Source organism: Tenrec ecaudatus, chromosome 5, assembly GCF_050624435.1.
Source record: "Tenrec ecaudatus isolate mTenEca1 chromosome 5, mTenEca1.hap1, whole genome shotgun sequence".
NCBI lineage: Eukaryota > Metazoa > Chordata > Mammalia > Afrosoricida > Tenrecidae > Tenrec > Tenrec ecaudatus.
This window is the reverse complement of record NC_134534.1, coordinates 71,451,844-71,474,815: the sequence shown is the minus strand read 5'-3', so window position 1 is coordinate 71,474,815 and position 22,972 is coordinate 71,451,844. Positions and strand designations below refer to the sequence as shown.

The 22,972-nt window shown below is 40.5% G+C and overlaps 1 protein-coding gene across 1 annotated transcript in view; it reads right to left on the bottom strand.

The window, feature by feature from the left end:
* The window catches only part of CPA6 (carboxypeptidase A6), a 370,701-nt gene that overhangs the window by 203,487 nt on the left and 144,242 nt on the right, over positions 1 to 22,972 (bottom strand). The window contains exon 2 of the mRNA XM_075550660.1: positions 7,642 to 7,717. Coding sequence (XP_075406775.1) covers positions 7,642 to 7,717 — 76 coding nt within the window. The remainder of the gene's footprint in view (positions 1 to 7,641; positions 7,718 to 22,972) is intronic.

Here is a 22,972-nt window from a genome sequence, read left to right as displayed (position 1 = left end):
ATGGTCTGTTTATGTCTGGACTCTGTTGCCCTGGCCACAGTCAAGTGAACCAGCCCAAACCAGAAGAACTTCTCATCCACACAGTCATGTGCTAATTGAATTGTTTTTGTTTTATTTCCCTAGGTTTCTCTATAACTTAATATACTTAATTGATACAAGGGGAGGGAACAGTAGAAACTAAGGAAAATCCAAATTTTCTGGTTTGAATTAAAAGATAAGAATGAAGGAGGGATAAAATGAGGATTTTATAAGAAAATATTTAATTTTAGACATGACCCTGAATAGTTATTTGACTGAAAGAATGTGAGATACCTCTCAATAATTTCATCTCATAACCCTGGTAGTCTCACTTCATTTTTCTTTCAATTAAATTCAATTTGGACTAATTAAATTCAAATCAGTTTGATTCAGTGAAGGTTAATACAGCACCTTCAATGAGAGACTGCTCTGGATGAAACTTTGCAAATTGCCTGATTTAAAGTGATTTAATAGTAGAGCACACCCACTAAACAAGAGCATCCAATTTTCAAGCTTAAAAACTAGTCTTGAAACAATTAAGTATCAAAGCCTGAGCAGCCTATGAATAAGAAGGAAACATGATCAACTTGAAATATTAGGGTATCTCAAGGTGTTATCATCAAGTATTTAAAAAATAAAGAAAGAATTTTGGGGGCAAGCATATCAATACTATAGGGGGTTCATATGTATAAGAATATTCCCAATATATTATTGTTTTTCCACTTATTATATTGTTTCTATTCATATTTTTAATTGATTTTACTAATTAATGCAGTTATGCAGTGGGAGAAAAATGTAAGTCAGGTCTGAAAATGTTGTTCCTGAAATTTAATCCATAAACATTTGGAAATCTGTCTGGATTATAAAAAGTGTTTCCCATCTTTGAAATATCTTGTAGAGAAATTAAAAGCAGCGTTCCTTTTACTATTTAACAAATCCTTAAACAAATAAGAGGAAATAAAATTTCCTCCGCTAAGCTTATGAGCAGGAGGAGTCCTTGTAGCGTAGTGGTTATGCATCTGCTAACCTTGAGGTCAGCAGTTTGAAACCACTAGCTGCTGGTCAGAAGAAATATGAGGCTTTCTACTCCTGTAAAGAGACTCTGTAAAGAGTTACAGTCTCAGAAACCCACAAGGGCAGTTCTATTCTATCCTATAGGGTCACTATGAGTCAGAGTTTACTTGATGGCAGTGAGTGTTTTGTTTTGAAACATATATACAACCAAAATTTAAGTGTCCTCCTCCCTTTTCACACTTGATTTCATTCATATTACTTTTGTGTATTTTCACATAGTTCACAAATCACTAGCTCTTTAAAGTCATGGCATTAATTTTTATTGCCAGTTACCACAGATTTGCCAACTTAATTTATTATTTGTCTTAGTGATCTCTCAATCATCACCATGGGGTCAATGCTGACTCAGCAACTCTGTGGGTTTAAGAGACTGTGACTGTTGACTGGGGTAGAAGCCCCGTCTTTCTCCCAAGGAGCTGCTGTTGGTTTTGAACTGTGTTTTGAGTGAATCACAGCCGGACACATAAGCAGTACAGCACCCAGGTGCTGCTGTAACACAAATAGCCCAAGGGCGTGGCTTTAACAAACAGAACCTTGTTCTCTCCCAGGTTAGGAGGCTAGAAGTCCAGATTGACAGCAGCAGCTCTAGGGGATGGCTTTCTCTGTGTTGCTCTGGAGAAATCTGTCTCCTTGCAGCATTCCTGGGTGATCCCCATGTGTCCTGATAGCCATCTTTCTTGGGATCTAGAAGTTCCCGCCAAGTACAGAGTCCGGGACTCTTCTTTTGTAAGATAAAACTGTTATATCTCTCTCTTTTTTCTTTTTAGAATCACTTTATTGGAGCTCATACAATTCTTATCACAATCCATTCATCCATCCATTGTGTCAAGCATATTTGTACATTTGTTGCCATCATCATCCTCAAAACATCTGCTTTCTACTTGAACCCTTGGTGGGGTATCAGCTGATACCAAGAGCTCGTTTAAAACTGTTATCTTTTGTTAGATAAGCACTGATGCAGGTCATGCCCCAGGAAAACTCCCCTTATGACAGATGAAGGTTGTATCCCACCCTTAATCCTTTATCTCCTCAGATTACATCTTGGAGCATAAACGTCCATTGCGTCATTACAGAACTGCTAAACCACTGAGAATCATGGTCCAGACAAGTTAATGAACTTTTAAGGGGCACAAATTAAATCCATGGCATTATCTCATTATTTCAAAGGTGCAGGGGAGCTGGGCTTTCTGCTCTGGCTGTCACTGGGTTGAAATCAAGATGTCGTCTGGGTAGCAGTTCTTATCTGAGACTGGGGATCCTCCTAGAATCTTATGGGTTACTGGCATAATAATACTTATTATTATTACTCTTACAGGACTTATCTCTCTCTGTCCTTCTAATTGGTCAACTTTAAGCAATTTGAGAGGCCACCTGCAGTTTCTTTCCATGTGACCATTTGCTATCTTACATATCAGTGGGAGCCTGTCTTTGGGACCAGCTGGAAAAATCTCTCTGTTTTTTAAAGGGCTTACCTGATGACACCAGGCCCCCAAGATAATCTTGCTACCTGGAGGTCAACAGATCTATGATATTCTTTCCACCTGGAAATCTTCCTTACAGCCTGGATTCTATCATCTTCTTCATCAAAAGGGCCCCAGCTCATTAAGGAATCCAGTTGTATGCTTGCAGTTGTAAGCTCCTTGGGTGCTCCGAAGCTCCTAGGATTTCCAGCATCTCTACAAGTGTATGTCTTGGAACACTTTTGAGGTGACGTTCCAGTTTGAAAAATGGCACAGGGCAGGTCTCTATCCTGTAGCTCTCTAATGAGAAAACTGGCACTGGCATACCAGTTGTCAGCAGTCGATTCTGACTCCTGGCAACCTCATTGATATCAGCGTAGAATGGTGCACCACAGGGTTTTCAGTGGCTGATTTTTTCGAACAAAAATCCCCAGGTCTTTTTGCAAGGCATCTCTGAGTGGGCCTGAACCTCCGATCTTTTGGTCAGTCAAGAACATTGACTGTACCACCGAAACAACATGCCAATTCCATAATAGAAACGCTGGGATCTTACACAAAACCATTTCTATTCCTTCAGATCACAAAGAATTTGTGAAGGAATATAGGCAGAACCTGACTCTAATTTTACTCACCTGAAAACCGTTTTCATTTTATCATAATTTTATTTAAATCATGGTTATACTCTTAATTAACAATGTAATTGGTTGGGGCTTTCTCAATCCAGTTCTCTGGAGGCATCGTTTTCTGTTTAACGTTCTTGTTTTAATTCTTAGGTGAAACCATAAAATTTAATTAGGAATGTAACTAGTTTTTGTAGCAGCAGTTCTCTGTCTAGTTAGCTATGCTTTGACAGTGACTTCTTAGTTTCCCGTTGACATTGCACATATATTTTCCTTTGTTCATGTTTCAATAAGAGATTATGAATTTCTAGCTTTAGCATGTTGTCCAATCACTTTGGACTCCTTCAAAGATGTTTGGCAATCAGTAGTGAAACCAGAAGAACTAACTTAAAGCATTCACATGTGCTATTAAGCTAAGATCCCCAAAAGCCACCATGTAAGCTGGTTCCAGTGTCCACCAGTTATCTGTTGTGTGGAACAAATGACCACACTTTTAGTGGCTTTGTACAATATCCATTTGTCATCTCACAGCTCTGGAGGCTGGAATCTCATTTAGGGTCTGAAAGGGTTAACACCAAAGATGTGTAGACTGTGTTCTCACCAGGACCTTGGCTTCCTCTTCTGAGCTCACATAATAGGACAGAATTCAGTCTCTCAAAATCTCCAGTGGCTGACTACCTCTTACCTAGAGGTTGATTTCTTTTCCTAGAGTCTAGTTTGGACACATCTAAAGTGTGCATAATCCTACCACATGGGCAGTTCACTACCTATCCGTTGGCTTCAATTCCTCCGTGACCAGCAAGACACATCTCTCTGACTTCTTTCTCTTTGAACAGAGAAAACTCTTTACTTTTAAAGAGATCTACTGATTAGGTCAGACCCACCTAGATAATCTCCTTTTGACCTATAATGCAGCAAAATCATCCCACTGTCTGCGTAATCAGCTCTGACTACATCCAGGGAAGGGGTCATGTGGGGTTTTACGCTGTGGGGCAGGGATCATGAGTATCATTTTAGAGTTCTGCTAACACAGTAGACTACGAAAAGAAATGGAAAACCCTTTCTTGAGCTAGTGCACAGGGTGTTCACAAAAGTTCTCAGCCATAGCACCAATTCCGTCCCAGTAACTCCACAGGATACACTTTATCGTTACATTCTTTCTTTACAGTAGGCTGCTTTCTCTGCCTGCCCACAGTGGCTGCTTTCAATAGAGCAAGTGGACCACGTAGTGAAATGATTTGAATTTAAAATGACGTTAAAGTACAAACATGATTTTAGCTAAAAACATTTTTTCCTTAAGCCCAATGCCTCAAAATCCAGCACAGTAAATGTCTGCCTTTGGTAAAAGGAAGTGAAGGCATGTGAAGAAAAGGGCTAATTTAGCAGGCGTGAAACTGTTATCCTTCAAAAGCATAGCTTGCACGTTTGTTTTTGGCTGGTGTCTGGGAACTTGTGTTGGGGGGTGTTCCCACCCCACCCCCAGGACAAGATTGGCTCACTGTGCCTTAATTGTGTGAACAATATGGTGTCTGTTGGGTACCTGCTATTCCTGTGGGAGTCTAGGATTTTAGCATGTTCTACAGTCCAAGAAGTTGGAGTATATAAAGAAGAAAGCCGAGAGATGCAGATAATACAACTTTGCTCGCCAAACTCACAAACCATTGGAAAGGCTCAAATGATAGCCTGCAGTAGGGATTAAACATGATCGTGAAGACAAACCATGAAAACAAAAACCCCTCACAATGGAACTAATAAACCATATCATGATCAATAGAAACACGAATTAAAGTTATTATTGGTATCACTCTGCAGTCCTGAAATTCAATGATGAGTGAGAGCTATCATTAAATTTCTTTAAAAAGCCATTGTTTTGAGGATTTGGGCGCTCCCGACTCTCCCCAGGGTCTTGTCAATCCCCTCACACGCCAGTAAAAGCTGGAGAGTGAACAAAGGAAGATGGGACAATTGATGCTTTAAATTGCGGTGTTGGCAAAGAGCATTGAACATATCTTGACCCGCCAGGACACTAAACACGTACGTCTTAGAGGCACGTCTTAAGAGTGGGAATGAAGACGCTTGCTTGCTTACTTTGGCCGTATCATCAGGCAAGATCAAGCTCTATAAGAGAACGTCACATTTTGTAAAGCAGAGGACCGGTGCAATGAAAGGAGCCCCTCAGGGGGCTGGGTTGACCCACAGTGGTAACCATGGGCTTACACACATCCACCATGATGACTTCATGGGACTGAGCGATACGTCCTTCTCTTATACATAAGGGCCCCAGGGGTCAGAGCAGACTCGAACGTCACTGACAACAGTGGCAGGTATAGGCACCTGTAGCCTGGTCCCCAGTAACAACCTAAGCGCTCAGTGTCTAATGAACTTCCATGATCGGCTGTGTTACACCCACATTGCTAAGAAGTGAATCTTGTGCCATTCTACTGCCCGTGGGATCTTGAGTCTGGTATTCATTTCATCCTGGTACCTTTTCCTTGGCTGATTTTGCTGTCTACCCCATTGTTGTAATAAGACGTAACCATGAGCACTATGCACGGAGTCCCATGAGTCCTTGAAAACCATCAAACCTGGGAGTGGTCATGCTGACCTTGACAAAAAGAATAAAAGAACAAAGACTGCAGTAATTTTCCCATTCAATGTTAGACTCCAATGCTCTGCACCCTGGACCATAATCCTCTGGATCATGGAGAGACTCGGAGCTCACGAGTGAAGGCATAAGGAGGGTCTCACTGGGGTGCAAAAGAGTCTGGCACTGTCCAGATTAGTGTTCCACCCTCACATTCTGATCTGAGGGAAGTTACTTAAGTTCGGTCCATTTCAAGTCCTTCATCTGTACAACATGGGAGTACCAGGACTCACCTCAGGGGCTTGTGAAGATGAAGCGTCCGGCGGAAAGTGCGGAGCCCTGTGATTGATGCATGGTGACTCAGAGGGGCTAGCGAGACTAGATACTCTGAGAACGGCACCACTAACACATCACCGGTAATCTAACATTCGCCTCCTCTCTCTCAGCCCTCTGCTCCCCTTTCTCCTCAACATCACCGCCTACTTCCTTTTCTTAGTTATCCCGGAGCTCCTTAACATTCAAGCCACCCCTTCCTCATGGACTACCTTTCTTTAAGTGCTACACGTAAGCAATATGTAGGAAAGTTTTTCTTTAAGCACTTATTGTTTCCCTTGCAACCTCTGAGAAAGGGTGGTCGAAGTGTGCAGAGAGCTGTCAGAGAGCAACTGTTGAAAAGGCTAACCTGGGGTTGAGGATCACACACAACTAACAAATAGTTAATGTCAGTCCTGCTGAACGAGGGTTCCTGGGAGAAGCCAAAACTGCACAGACAGGCTCAGTACCCCTGGTATGGATCACATAACAACAAATTTAGTATTGAATAAAGGGGCTCTCACAGCTTCACCCCCAGGAACACTGCGCCTACATGGGGCACTGTGTATGTGCCAGCTGGAACAAGGGTGAAGAAAAGACATCAATAAACCAACAGTTCAGAATGGCATTGCCAATAAATTCAATACCTGAAACAAAATGACAATAAAAATAAAGCTAGAACGGACACCAAAAGTTTTTCAATTCCACATATTTGAAACACCATCAAGTCTCTGCCTCTTCCTCTAACCACCAAGACTCTTTTCAGACAGGGTTGTACAAGTCACCTGGGACAAATCTTTTTCTTCTCAATATGAGAGATGAATGAGGTTCCCCTGGTAATGTGCTTTGCTATCTTTAAAATGAAGCCAAGCTGGCACATCTTGTATGAGCTTTTTCTCTTCTCAGTAAGCATGGAAATCAACCAATCACCACACTTATCATCAAAACTTTTTAGCAAAGCAAACTCCATTATATCAGTAATGGGCCCATAGAATCTCTCTAACAGTAACACCATAAAAATCATCAAAGATGGGTAATCAAAGTCTTGCATCTTTTGCCAGCAAATTCTCTGATCAGACTCACTGAAACATTGCAAAATTAATTAACTTGGATTTCTAGCTTGTATTTTTCTCAACTCAATTCTTCTTGAAGTTTTAATTAGCAAGAAATATTCAGCAGTAGGATTTTCAAGGAGTAAAATAAAGCTCTGGAAAATTATAAGCTAAACCCATTCATTCATTTAAAAACAACAACATCCACAACAATGAAATCTAAATATTTATGGAGCTTCTAGGACATGCCAGACACATATTGTAAATGTAGTGGTAAACAAAAATAGATCAGTTCTTAATTCATGGAGATAGATAACAAACTAATGAATTAGTATGTATATGTGTCCTATTATATATATTTATATGTATAAATACGAATTTAATGTAACTGTTTTTTAAACATTCTTTCACTTTATCTCTTAAACTTTCACACTTTCAGATAATTCCAATTAATCAGCTTCAGACAATAAAGCCTTGTACAAGCATCATTTACCATGATAAGTAAGTAGATGCTCTCTTACCCTAAATTGGTGGTATATTTTCTTCAGTGCATATGCTTCCTCTTCTGTTTTGGGAATAAGTCTTATCACCTGGTCACTGAAAAAGGAGGAAATAGTGGTTTTTACCTTTGAAAAATATTTGCCATCATTTTTCTCTTACCTCAGAAATCAAACAAACCTGTCTCTGCATTTAAAAACAGTAATACTTTTGACTGACCATGCAGTATATGATCTAGTTCTCATTACTCTATGATTACACTGGTCTCCCTGATGCCTCCATGCATCCCCTGCCCCATCTTAAAACATCAGCTCTTGAAGACGACAGGCTCACACTGAGTGCTACAAATGGGGAGACAAACCCACAACACAGCAGCAGGCAACCGGGTCAGGACCTTTCAAGGGAAGCTCAGAGCAGATCCAAGGAAAGAAAATTCCTGATGCCAGGAGTCAGGAAAACCATTTGTCTTTTAGCTGAACGCTGGCAAAGAGTGTGACTTTTTCAGGGAGTGGACAAATGAAACACACACACACACACACACACACACACACACACACACACTATAGACCACTTCTTACCCTAAGAACAGTCATAAGCCCATTTCCATGGGGCCCACAGGAGCCCTGGTGGCACAACAGCTCAGTGTCTTCAAGCCCATCATCCCCGGGAGTGAAAGACCAGTGGTGATGTCATTCCCTGGACAACCCTCAGGGACATCTCTATTTGTCACGTGGGCTCACGGTGAGTCGGCATCGACTCGACGGCAGTGAAACACAGGCTACGGCTTATTGGATTGTTGGACTGAGGTGGCTTGCATTTGTCGGCCATGCTGGGGGCTATGCCACCAGTGTTTCAAGTACTGGCAGGGCCACCTACGGAAGACCTTCTAATTTCAGGCAGACTAGGAAGAAATTTATTTCTGACAGCCTATTTCCAAAAATTAGTCAATGAAAATTTTATGGCGCACAAGAGAATGTTGTTGTATAGGGGGGGGGAGGGTATACCCCCCAAACCCCGTATTTTCTTTCTTAATTTTTTGAAAGCTATGTATTTAACTTATTTTTTTTACAAAACAACCTTATCACCTTTAACTTACTCTCCATTACACTTAATATATTTGTAAAATCTGTGATTCCATTCTTGGAAACATTTTTCAAACTCATCTGGTTGGATGGCTGATAGCACCTCTCTCACTTTTTTCTTCACCTCTTCTAGGATCTCAAATCACTGTCCTTTCATGTCCCTCTCCATGTGCAGAAACAAAATGAAGTTTCACAGAATGAGGTCAGGAGAGTAAGGTGTATAGGGCAAGAGAGACATGCTGTTTTTTGCCAAAAACTGGTGTACTGAGATGGCTGCATGCGCAGGTGCATTGTCATGGAGGCAAAAGCAGTCCCCTGTCTGCTACAAATCAGGCCTTTTTTTGTCACACACTGTTATGCTATCTTTTCAGAATTTATAAATAGAAAGCTTGATTAACAATCTGACCTGGTGGTCAAATGCACTGCAAGTCAACATTTTCATCTGTTCGTGAAGTTGATAGACATCCAGAATGAGTTTTATCGTCACTCAACATTTCACCTTTTTTTGAAATGATAAAACCACTTGTACACTTGAGTTTTTCCCACAGCACGATCCTTGGAAGCTGTGTTCAACATCACAGCAGTGTCTGTGGACTTTTCCCGAGCAGGAAACAAAATCTCACAGCTGCACACTGTTCTCTTAAATTGATCATCACAAAAAACAACGTTTGAGCAAACCTGCTTTCATGAAAAAATTCGCTGTGACCAGAGAGAACCTTCCCAGGTGATGCCACTGGATGAACTAACTCAGAGGGAGTTGCTCGATGCTCGCCTAGTGGGAAAAAATGTGTACTGCGAGAGCCCCACCCTGCCCAGCACAATTCCAGTTTTGTTTTTTGTACTCTCCCCTATAGAGCAGGAAGATGAGCCCCTATGTTGGAAGGCACTCCCTAATACCTCCATTTGGGGTCCTCCCTGCTCCTCCAGAGTGCCGTGAAAGTAAGGTGGAGCCATTGTATATCCATAGGAGAACATTCATCTTCCCTTTATAAAAATGATGAATAATCAATTGTTCAAACTCAGCTTTGTCATATTTTACAGTAAACATTTTACTTCATCTCAGCTTTTTGAAATTCTCACTCAAGTCTTTAGAAATGTGTCTATTATTTGATTAATTATCAAAGAACAGAAAATGAGAAAATCTATTTAGGAAGACCGACAGTATGTTTTACTTTTTTTGTATGCCAATAAGTTATATTGGTGAAATAACCAGTAACCAAAATCCAACACGGGCTCTTTATTCCACATGTAAAATCCAATGACTCTCAAATGCTTCCTTTGTCTCTTTAAACAAAACGCCTACTTTCCTGATAGCTCATCTTGTGTTAAAAAGTGAACAGTCTACAACAGTACTATAAACCAGGAGGTTTCAGGTGATGAAGTATCCACTGAAACATTGGGAGAAAAACTAGAGGTGTACAGATCGCAAAGGTGAATGAAGATACTTTTCAAGTGCTAGGTGGCAACATCAATTTCTGAACCATAAGTACCCTGGTGGCACAGTGGTTATGAGTTGGATGACTAACCATAAGGTTTAAAACTACCAACCACTCCTTGGGGGGAAGATGAGGCTTTCTACTCCCATAAAGAGCTCGAGTCTTAGAAACCCACAAGGGCAGTTCTACCTTGTCCTATGGGGTCACTGTGATTTGGAAACCACTCCAGATAATGCATATTTTTTGCGTGTGTTTTTAGAGTTAAATATTTGTTGTGTGTGGGAGAAAGACAAGGTTTGTCCTCAAGTAGTGCAAGCCATTGAAGACACTCAATTGCTAACCAAAAGATTAGAGGTTTTAGTCTACCTGGTAGTGCCTTGGAAGGAAGATCTAGTAATCTACTTTAAAAGCATCAGTCCTTGAACATCTTACAAACACAATTGTACTATGATCACTGGAAATTTCCATGAGTCAGACTCTACTTGACAGCAACAGATGATTAATTACTCTGGTTTTAATATGAGGGACTCCCAAGACAAAGAATTTGTATACATTGAGGTTAGACTTTTGATCAGCCAGGTACTTATACACATGTCTGAGTTAGATATATCTAACTTGGAGAGGCCAAAGAATAACAGCACAGGAAATTTTAATTACACTTTAAGAATGTAGTATAGAGGCAGAAAGATACTCCAGGTATTAATCTTAATAATTATTAAGTTATATTCATCCATGTCTTATTTATATTTCATCTCCTTGATTTGCATGATAAATGATATGGAACTAAAATGCTGCATTTATTTGGAAATTTGGTTATCATTACTTGTTTATCAAATGCATGAGATAAAGTGAAGTAAAATAGATTTTGAAATAGTTATTATAAAGGGTCATTTATCACATGAAAAGGTGAACAATGTCTTGAATCATTGCACTAACACTAAAACTCGCTTAGAATTGATTCTGACTCTTAGTACCCCTCTACAACAGAATAGAGCAGCTCTCGAGGGATTCTGAGGATGTAAACTTTATGGGAGCAGAAATCCTCATCTTTTTCTCCCTGGAGTGGCTGCTGCATTTGAACTGCTGACCTTGTAGTTGCAGGCCCAATGCGTAATCCACTACTCCACTGGAGCTCCTCATTAATTATTAGGGTTTGCAAATCAAATCCACAGTGGGATAGCACTTCATGTCTACCAGAGGGACAGTTGTTGGGAGCCCTTGGTCTGCTCCCGGTGCTCTGGCCCTTACGTACAACAGAAGGAGACCCTGATTGGTCCTGCACCATCATCAAGATTGTTATTGGGGAGCGCATTGTTCCAGCTACTATGTCAGGTCATCTCCTTAAGGGCCGACTTCCTCTTTTTTGATGAGCTTCCCTTTTCCAGGGACTTGTCTCACCTGATAAAATGTCCAAAGTACATAAGACAAAGTCCCATCATCCTTTCTTCTAGAAAGCGTTCGGGCCTGTGAGACAGAGTTGTTTGCTTTTCTGGAAGTGCACGGTACTTTGAATGCACTTTGCCGGTACTAGAGTTCCAATGTGTTAACTCTGCTGGAATCTTCCTTAGTCATTGTCTGATGTCCACATGCATATGGGATGACTGAAAATACCACGACATCCTTGCTCTTCAGCACTCTAAAGAGGTCCTGTGCAGCACATTTGTCCCATGCAATCCCTTATTTGATCTCTTGACTGCTATTTCCCTATTGATTGTGAATATAAGCAAAATGAAATGGTTGACAATTTCAGTCTTTTTTCTAATAATGTTGTCTATTGATCTAGTTGTATTTTTGTTTTCTTTACATTGAGTTACAATCAAAAAGAAAGGCTGTAATATTTGAGTTTTCCTCAGCAAGTGCTTCAAATCTTCCTTGCTTTTAGCAAGCAAGGTTGCATTTGCATATCACAGGTTGTCAATAAGCCATCCTCTAATAAGCCATCTTCATATAGTCTGGGTAAATTAGAGAAACAAATCTGGAGAGACTCATGTGTAAGAGAGAACTTTATATCAAAGAGCTGTTGTATATTAAGAAAACATCCCAGCCCAGTCTAGATCAAGCCCATATGGCTAATATTAGCCATATGTCTGATACAAATCTATAAATTTCACTTCAGACTCACAAAATACATGCAATGATGATGAATGCAGGACGATCACAGACAGTGGGTGGAAAGTCTTATGGAGCCAGTGGTGGTAGAAGCTCATCAGTGCTGAGGTGGATCTCCACGTGGCTCCTCCAGCTCTGGGCTCTGGCTGCATCAATGTAGCTCCATCAGGCTCGTCATCAGTAATGTCTCCCTGGGAATGAGTGTGTGTCCAGCCTCCAGCGAGCTATTTATCAGTGCCTCCAAATGAAGTCATCAAGCTGCGACCTGACTGACTGGCTAAACTCCACCCCTTCACTCTTGAGTCTCAAATTGACAACAGATTATGCAACTACCACATAGTCCAACTTCTCAGATTACTTGTTCGGCATATAAATTGACTAAGGAGAATGGAAGGACTCTGTGGGTTTCTATAACTCACTACAGGAGTAAAACGCCTCATCTTCCTTTTACAGAACAGCTCGTGGTTTTGAACCGCTGCCCTTGTTGTAGCCCACTGTGCCACAGGGCTCCTCAAAATATTGTGGAAGAGCCTCCAGCAGGGGCATGGGCACTGATACACTGTACTGCGCATGTCTGGTTAAGTCAGAGGGCTCTCGTTTAGAAACTGTCCCTCTTTGACTTAAAGTAAGTCCTATCACCTGAGGTCAATTGAGGATGTTCTTGGCAAATGCACTAGTATTAAGAGTGATAAAAATTTCCATCCTTCAGTTTTTCATTCCTATCTCCAAGTCATAGGGTATATCTTTTCTGATCACCTCCCTCTTCACTTTGGGTGAGAAAGGGAAGAAGACTGAGTTGCAATCATGGTCTCACCACTTGCAGTGCACTGGCCCTTACCCAAACTGCGTAACCCTTCAGAATCACAGATTCCTAATCTGTGTACTGGGAAAACACCTATCGACTGTTGTATAAAGTTTTGTGGGGTTTTTTTTTAGAATAATTTTATTCAATCAAGTGCATTCAGATTACATGCTGGCACAGTGGTCAGTGGCAGGGATGGCGTGTTTCCTACCGGGGGGGGGGCGGGGGGGGCTTACAGCAAGAGACTGAATAAGTTGTTGTCTGAGCAATGCTTCACCCAGTGAAGCCTTTCAATAAATAGTAATCAGCTGCTACCGAGTTGACACTGGCTCATGGCATTCTCGTATATATCAAGTAGAACTAAACTGAAAGGCTGACTTTTTAGAAGCAGGCCAACAGGTCTTTCTTCTGAGGGGGCTCTGGATGAACTTGAACTTTTGATTGGAAACTGAGTGTGTCGATTCTAGTGTACTATCTAGGGACTCCCAATGGATATGATCTATTGCTATTATATTTGTGAGACACTATTATTCTATTTCCATAGAACTTAAACAGCTGACAGCAAATGTTTCAGCTGGGGATATAAAAAAACAATACAATATTTATGATTCTCTTCTGCATATACTTAATCTATTGACCATCACGGGGGAACTGATTCATTAACTGTAGCAAATATTTCTGGCTGACTTTCCAAATTAGTTTGTCCTTTAATAAATCCACAGAGGACTCTAATTTAGTTCAAATAGCCACTATCTGTCTCAGGAATGAATCCTGATGAGATGATTAGAGTGTGGAAATTCCCTGGCAACATTTGTTTTTCTAGGGATGGGTATGTGTTAATGGTTGACCTACTCATATTTAGGAGAGTTATTATTCTTAACTTGGGAAGTAAGATTCACTCTCTCACCGAATGTAAACAAGAAAATGTGTCACCCTGCTTGCCCTTGGCAGGCATCTTATACTTAGAAAGGGAGTCAGTTTCAGGTTGAGTAAGTTTAGGTCTGTGCTCTACTGAGTGAAGAACAAGAAGGAAGCCAGGCCAGCAGTGGCCAGTCATCCTTTAATCTTGTCCTCGTTCTAGATTTCCTGTTATGTAGAATGATACATCTCATTATTGCTTAGACAAGTTTGAGTCACATTATCTCTTATTTATTAGTAAAATCAAATGGACAGAATCACAATAATTTTACTTAGTTTGTCTATCTTCAGATGGCTGCCATAGAGAAACCAGTAGAATAACTAAACTCACTGTTAAATTGAAGTCTCCCTAGGTGAGAAAATACATAATGAAATTATTTCTCCCCAAAGTTTCTCTCTAAAACACCTTTTTAATTTCGATGGTATCTTAAAAAGCTACGTGTGTTTTCAGAAGGGAAGATTTACAGTGCTCAATAGCTGAGACTCACCTCATATTCTCAAGAAAAACAGGGCAGTTTAAAATATTTGCTGAACTTTCTGAAGCTTGTAGCTTGTGGAAGAGTTAATAATAGTGTGTTCACTTACTTGAAAAAAAGCCCATCCCTGAGCATGAAGAAATTCATTAGGTAATTCCATCTAGAAAAATTAATGCTAGCATGTCTATTCAGTATAATAAAGTACCACATTCATTCGTTGGAGATTGTGTTTTGATGCACATGAAAAATTTCATTAAAAAGCAATAAATAAGAGACAACTTGGCAGAGCAAACTCTAGAATGCTAAATGGAGTCTCCTTTCTTCGGTCATGGTTTATGGTCGCAGTATAAAGCACTCAAAACATGAAGAAGCTCCCTGTGGCCGTTTGCTCAGGACATGAAGATTGAGACGTGGTTCTTGGAGTAAAGCTAGGCAGAGTGATGGCTTTATTCTTGCTTACTATTGTAGTTCTTTTAGCAGCAGGGGAAAGACAAACATGGTTTTCAAAGCCTTCGTGATGTACTTCACTCAGTAACAGAATTTTTCTCCAAAGGTTGCAGGCCCAGCATGGTACTTCACACACCAGGGTTGATCAATACATATGTGCTGAACCGAATTGAAATGGGTTTTTTGTGAACTGTAAGCTCCCTGCCATCAAGTCATTTCCAACTCAGAGTAACCGAACAGAACAGGGCAGAACTGCCTTGTGGGTTTCTGAGACTGTGACTCTTGGTGGAGTAAAAGGCCTCATCTTTTCCCCAAGGAGTGGCTGGTGGTTTTGAACTGCTGACTTTGCAGTTAGCAGTCCAACACAGAACTGCTATGCCACCAAGACCCCTCAATCATCTTGTAAGTGTGATGAAATTGGCTTTATTTGTAAGACTTGAGAATGCCTTCTTTTCCAATTAGTACAGGTCAGAGAGAGAAAATTAAAAAATTGTCATTCAGTTAATTTCTTGCAGTAAGATATTATTTTCACTGTATCTCGAGGACTTAGTATTACATCATTACATGCTTCTTCAACTTAGTCATTTTTTGTAGTATTTAGAAAGGGAAATCATAATCTGAGAAAATTATAATCACAGTAAGAGCAAATGATTCACTGAATAGATGTTCCCATATAGCAATTATAACACACAAATCTCTAACAATGGAGGAACGGGGATGGAGGAAGGAGTTACAAAGCATTTAAAGGTATATAATCCAGTTGGGAACATATGATACAAAGAAGACCTTATGTTATTATAATAATATCAGGTAGCATGTGATAAATGTTTCATAAGTTATATAAAAAATTCTCCTGGCATGATCAGAGATGATCCTATAGAATAATAGGGTACATGAAATAGAGGCGACTTGGGCCAATTGTGGGTGGTAATCAAATATATTATTGTTCGCAGGGGCTCTTGAGCCAGTTCTAACTCATTGAAACCTAAGAATTATAATAACTAGTGACTGATCTGCAAAAGTTGGAAAAAGAGAGAAATGATTTAAAGCTGGAAAATACAGCTTGAGTGACAGAAATAATATCAGAAATTACACAGTAGAATTTTGCAAAACCAATGACTTAGTCATTGCAAATACCTATTTTTCAACAACATAAAGGGTGTCTATACACATGCACCTCTCCAGATGGAATAATTGAAATAAAATTGATATCTGTGGAAAGAGGTCATAGAGAAGCTGAATGTTATCAGTAAGACCAAGGCTAGGGGCCAACTGTGAAACATCCTCAATTGCTGATTTGCAAGTTCAAGTTGAAGCTAAAGAAAATAAAAGAGGAGCATGTGAACCAAAATATGACCTTTAGTATACATTACCTGAATTGAGAGATCATATTTAAAATTTCTTCTCCTTCATTTTTTAATAAATCATTTTATTGGGGGATCTTGCAGCTCTTATAACAATCCATGCATCAATTGTATCAAGCACATTTGTACACTTGTTGCCATCATCATTTTCAAAACATATGCTTTCTACTTGAGCCCTTGGTATCAGCTCCTCATTTTACCCCCTCCCTCCTTCATGAACCCTTGGTAATTTATAAATTATTTTGTTTTTTTCATGTCTACACTGACTGATGTCTCTCTTCATCCACTTTTCTGTTCTCTATCCCCCTGGGGAGGTTATATGTAGACTATTGTGACTGGCCACTGTGAGAGAGACCATCTTAAGGAGAGATTTGATTCATGGAAAACTACTCACTGAAGACCAGATGCGTGGTAGGATGACATTGGGGACATCATCTATGAAGAAAGCAAAGGAGTCCTTAAAAAGACAAGACGTAAGGAAGAGACCAAAATGGTTTTCCGAAGAGACTGTGAACTTTACTCTTGAATATAGAATACCTGGAGCAAAAGGAAGAGATGATAAAGTAAAAGAGCTGAGCTGAAAATTTCAAAGGGCAGCTTGAGAAGACAAACTATTATAATAAAGTGTGGACACACGTTGAGTTAGAAGCCCAAAGGGAAGAGCGTGCGCAGCAATTCCCAAGCTGAAAGAACTAGAAAAAAATTCAAGTCTCATGTTGCAACATTAACCATTTCTATGGAGAAAATAAACGTATTAGTTTAATGTTTTTAAATTTAAATCACTCGGGAATTATCTGATGGCATAATTTGTTGGACTACATATTTTGAATTCTTCTAGCCCCAAACACTTAGTAATGCTGAATGTGTGTGTATTTGTGTGTGTGTTTTCAATAAAGTAAGGAAAATGCTTTCTAAGGAGTTACCTTCACCCAGGACAGCCCATATCCAGATATTAATGAATGTTGAGCAACAAAGGCCTGCCTTGTTTCCATTTCAGACATTACTGAAAGAAAACCCAGTGTAAGTTCAGAGTCCCCATTAAACAATCTCTGCTGTAGTTGCTTTGCGGCCAAAATCCCTCTCTGTCCTGAGCGCCTTCTCTTTCTTCTTCTTTTGGAAAAATCATTTTATTAGGGGCTCATACAACTCTTAGCACAATCATTCTAGATGTTAAGAGAGTAAGATGCTTATGAGAATATTTCTCAACACTGCATGCAAGAAATCTTCCTCTCATTGTCTCATTCTGGGAAACCTTGGCCATAACACATTTATCAATTCCTAACAGAACAAATGCAAATCCTTTCTGGAACAATTGATCTTAACACTAAAATTTCGTTATCAGTTTTATAGACATAATTCACATATCATACAATTGAATGGAGTAAACATATTAAAATAGTTGTTCAGTCACCATCACGGTCAGTTTTGGAGCCTTGTCTTCCTTCTTGTACGCATTATTATTAGGTCCCCATGTCCCCCCCCCCCCTACAGCCATCCTAAGAAAATACTGTTTTATGCGAGTAGAAAGCCTGTTCTTTTTCCTGTGGAGTGGCTAATGGCCACAAATCTAAGAATATATTGTTTGTTTTTTAAAAAAATCATTTTATTGGGGGCTCGTACAACTCTTATCACAATCTATCCATCCATCCATTGTGTCAAGCACATTTGTACATTTGTTGCCACCATCATTCTCAAAACATTTGCTTTCTGCTTGAACCCTTGGTATCGGCTCTGAATTTTCCCCTCTCTCCCCAGTCCCCCTTCCCTCATGAACCCTTGATAATTTATAAATTATTATTATTTTGTCAGGTCTTACGCTGTCTGACATCTCCCTTCACCCACTGTTCTGTTGTCCGTCCCCCAGGGAGAATATGTTGTTTTATGGGTATAGAAAGCCTCGTCTTTCTACTGTGGAGGAGCTGATGGTTTTGAAGTGCTGACCTTGAAGTTGGCAGAACTACAGCAACAGGGCTCCTTTCTGACTCATAGAAATCTGATCTAAGCCCAGATCTGAACTGTTTGAGAGGGTTCCCAAGACTGTTAATCTTTTGAGGCACACACAGCCTCATCTTGTTCCTGTGGAGCAATGGGTATGTTTCAATTGCCAACCTTGTGGTTAATCACCCAACACATAGTCCACAACATCACCACCGATCCTTCCCCAGTCACTGTCCTGAATTTGGACATCTAGTTTTCTAAATTGTGAGAACATAAGGTTTGGGGTTTTTTTGGGGTTAAATTCATCTACCTGTGGTATTTCTGTTATAGCAACAGTAGGTATCTAAGACATACGATTTTACAGCAACAGGTTTTCAGTTAGACTTTGACAAAAGATATCAATTGCAACTAACATCTTCACTCAATACACATAAAATGGTGCAGCTCCTTCAGAAGAAAATGATTTGGTTCTAACTGGTAAAAGTTAAACTGACTCAAGAATTTCATTTTTGGAAGCACTCATGTACACGCGCACTAAGAGATTCATCCAGGGACATTTTAGAATTTTTAACTCATAAAAGTTAGCTAGAAACACCAGTAAAAAGATAAATTACAGCTGTTTCAAAAATGGAATACTACCACCACTGGCATCAAGAGATCAAAGATGCATCTCATTAGGTAAATCTGCTGCACACGACCTCTTCATTTTCTATTTTATTTATTTTTGTTTTAATAAATCATGTTATCAGGGCTCTTACAGCTCTTATCATAGTCTACACATCAACTGTATCAAGCACATTTGTATGTGTTGCCATCATTATTTTTTTTGACATTTACTTTCCATTTGAGCCCTTGGTATCAGCTCCTCTATTTCCCCGCCCTCTCCTAGAGATGTTTATTTAGTAATTGTTAACTAAACCATAGATATATTTATAGACTTATTTATGAATGAAATTTCATAAAAGAGAAAGGATAACCTGTGGTACTGGTAGAATTTAGATTTAATTAATTTTGATTCAATAGTTCTGATAAATATCTAAGGAGCTTTGGTGACTTGGTTGGTTATATGCTTTGGCCTACTAACGACAAAGTCAATATTCACACCCACCTGTGGCTTATCAGGGGAAGCTGAGGCAGTCTCTTCTGTAAGGATTGACTGTCTCAGAAACCCTTCAGAGGGTTGAGGTTTCTTTGGGTGGGGTTTGTAAAAGCATCCCCGAGGATTCTGAAACCTGCATTGTTGCTATAGGCTGCAACCTGGGTTCTGTCTCATAGCAACCCTGTGGGTATTTTAGAGTGGAAAGGCCCCGTAGCTTCCTAGGCTGTAACCTTTACAGGAGTAGATTGCCAGGACTTTTCTCCCACCGGTCGGTCCCCTGCTGGTCTTGAACCACCAATTTTTCAGTTAGCAGCCAAGTGCTTCATCATTGTTCCACCAGACTTTCCCGGAGGCCCATAGACCACACTTTGGCAGACACAGACTTAATGTAATAAAGCTAGCTTTTTATTAGGAAACATCTATCCTGCGAAAGAAAATACGGGTCAGCTTAGCTCCTTGAAAAATGGGGCATTATCCTCTCTTCATATCAGGATTCAGGTTTATGGAGGGTGGTACCTGGAGGAGACAGGGGGTGTGGTGTTGCAAACTCATTCCTTTCCCTGCAGGCACACCTCAGGGGAAGTGGCTGGGTTGTGTGTGAGTGTGAGCAAGGCCAAAGGTCTCACCCCTCAGAGCAGGGTCATAGGGAAGTAGAACTGAGCCTGAGTTTCTGTTGTGTGAAGTCTCGGGCGCTGTGTGCACCACGGTTCATTCCGTGACCCCGGAGCAGTGAAGGATCTGCGATCTTGTTCAGATTTTGAGATCTGCCAGAGTCCAGGTCTCTGTATTAGAACATGAAAAGAGCTTAAAGACTGGAAATGAATTTTAGGTTCGAGAGGCCATGTTTCCTGAGATTGAACAAGGTAGGAAGACAGCAGATGCTGTGAACTGCACATTTCAGTTTGTGGCAGTAATGGCAAATACACACACACACACACACACACGTCACTGGGGGTTCTTGGTCCAGCAGCCTTTATGTTGAAGTACTCACTCCTCTGGAGATACAGGGACACTTTCCAAGGGAATCAGCAGATTGATATTTTCAAAGAAGTGCCTTTTCAGCTCCTCAGTGTTCACACGGACTCTTCCCTAACACCGACCGGCATTAGGATGCACCTGCCGTTGCAGCTGAGTTGTTATTCCACTTCTCCTCTCACACCCAGTAACTGTCACAAAACCTGCCTCCCAATTTCCTACCCAGAGGCAATTTTTTCACCCATACTATAGCTTATGATGATACACGGATAGTGAAAAATTCTCAGGGGCATCAAATAAAGCAATCATTAAGCAAAGTATTTTTAATTCGGTTCCCTAAGCCTGTGGCAGAACCTTTATGCCTATTCTTAACATTTTAATAAGGACAAACATGGTGCTAGAAGTAGGATGGGAGGATGGGAGGGTTTAGCATTCAAAGATAGAGTAAGGGGAGCGATGGCAGCTGCCAGCTAACAGCCTCACCTCCTCTCTCATCGGGGAACAACAAAAGGCCCTGCCGCTGACAGCAAATCTGCTAAGAGTCCACAGGAGAGCTTTGGCAAAAAGTGCTAAAGATCACGGCAAGTATTGTATCCAGACAACAAACTTATGACTGAGCGTCATGTCTCATCTACTCATATGTCTTAGAATTCCATTTCAGAAGGAAGGGGATTATGAAGGGATGGGCACTAACACAAAAGTTATTATTTGAAAGGTGAAGGTAGACTTCCCTCACAGGAGGGAAGTCAGATCTGTCTGGTTGGTCTGACAAGGAAGTTTGCCTTCAGCAAGTAGATGATGTGGCATGAAGCTTCCTAAATGAGCTAACACTGTCACTTCAAGATCCAGAGAAAATATATACCTTAAAGCTTGGGATAAGCTAACCATTTGTCAAATATTGTTGTGGCAGAACAGATGTAATTTCTCTAATACTATTTCAGTTATATGAAGTCTTCCTACAATTATGTGTTACACAAAAAAGGGTACGGAGTACATTATTTTTCAGATTTTTTTAGGGGAGACTATGAAAATAATTTCCTTAGCCTATTAGAGTGGTTTCCAGGTTTCAGTTTCTCACCGCAAGAAGAGAACTCTTTCCTGAGGGTGTGAAGATATCAGGAGTAGATTCAAGGAAGCAAGAAAGGCATTCTTGTCAAAGTGGGGGAAGTGCTCAGCGTTCTTGCTGAAATACTATAATTATCTGATCTAATTATAAACCTCTGGTGGATGAGCAACGTATTTTCTCACTTAACAAATATTTATGCATGACATTTATCTAGGTGCTGGGATATACAGCAATGAATAGGATCTATTTTTTCTGTTGTCATGTAGTAGCTTCCATTATGATGGAGAAACTGATAAATAATGAGTAAATAAACTGGGTCATTATTTTAGTGATGAGGACTATGAACTAGATGGAGATAGTTAGATAGCACTGGAACAGCAGGTGTTACTTCAGCTTGAGTGGTCAAGGAAGCGTACTCCAAATCAATGCTTGAATTAGAACCAGGACAAGGAGCCGGCTAAAGGACAGTTTGAGGGACGAGCTCTCTAAGAGAAGGATGTGCAGGTGCAAAGGCCCTGAGTGGGACCATGCCATGCTTGCTTGAGAACTGAAAGATAGCCATTGTGCACATAAGTTTTCACATCAAAGATAAAAGAAAGCCAGTCGAAAGATATCATGATCTTGGGAGGGTGGAGGGAGCAGATCACTGAACTGGCCTTGTAGACCCATGGGGATTTGGTTTTGATGGCACTGTGATTATAAGCTCTTGGAGGGTCTTTATCAGGACAGTGATATCTGATTAATATATTTAAGCACTCTGGTCCTACAGGGCCACTGTGAGTTGGAATGGACCAATGGCAATGAGTTTGGAGGTTGGGTTAGTCTCTGTGGGAAGGACATAGCGCACAGTGGGCTGTGCATTGGGATGCTAACCACAAGGTTCATGAGTTGCTCATCCAGAGAAACAAGACTATCTGCTCCTGTACAGAGGTGTAGTCCCAGAATCCCCTAAGGGGCAGTTCTGCCCTGCCCGTTAGGGTTGCTATGAGTCAGAATAAACACGATGGAAGTGGGTTTGGGTTTGGGTCCTTGTAGGTGGAATGAAAGGGAAAGGCAGAGTAACCTGGTAGAAAAATGATGGTTGTGAACTAGGACATAGATGATTTATTTAAGGTAGTGGAGAGAAGGGCTGTTGGATTCAGGCTACAGTGGACGTAGAGCCAATACAATTCATTACTGGATTTATACAGGTGAAGGAGAATTGGGGAAACAGGGATTAATGATGATTCTTCCATTTTGACTATTAACTAAGATTGAGAAAATTGGAGGCAGGTTGGACAGTGTAATGCATTGAACTGTGATCATCAGAAGGCTATGTTGAAGTACTAATACCTCAACTTGGGAATTGAACTTTGGCAAAATACATTCTTTTTTGAAGATGATATCATGTAAATAATAACAGACTTGGGTGGACCCTAGTCCTCATCTCTTCTAAGTAGTGCTTCATAAAAGAGGAGCAGAGAGATGGAAGGACAAACGTGCATGCAGGGAGAAGAAAGCCTGCGAAGGTACAGCCAAAGACCACAACTGCTGGTAACCATCCGAAACCAGGGGCGAGACAGGGACCCATTCCTCTTTAAGAATCCTCAGAAGGAATCAGTGTTGTTGATGACCAGATCTGGAGTTCTGGTCTCCAGAACTA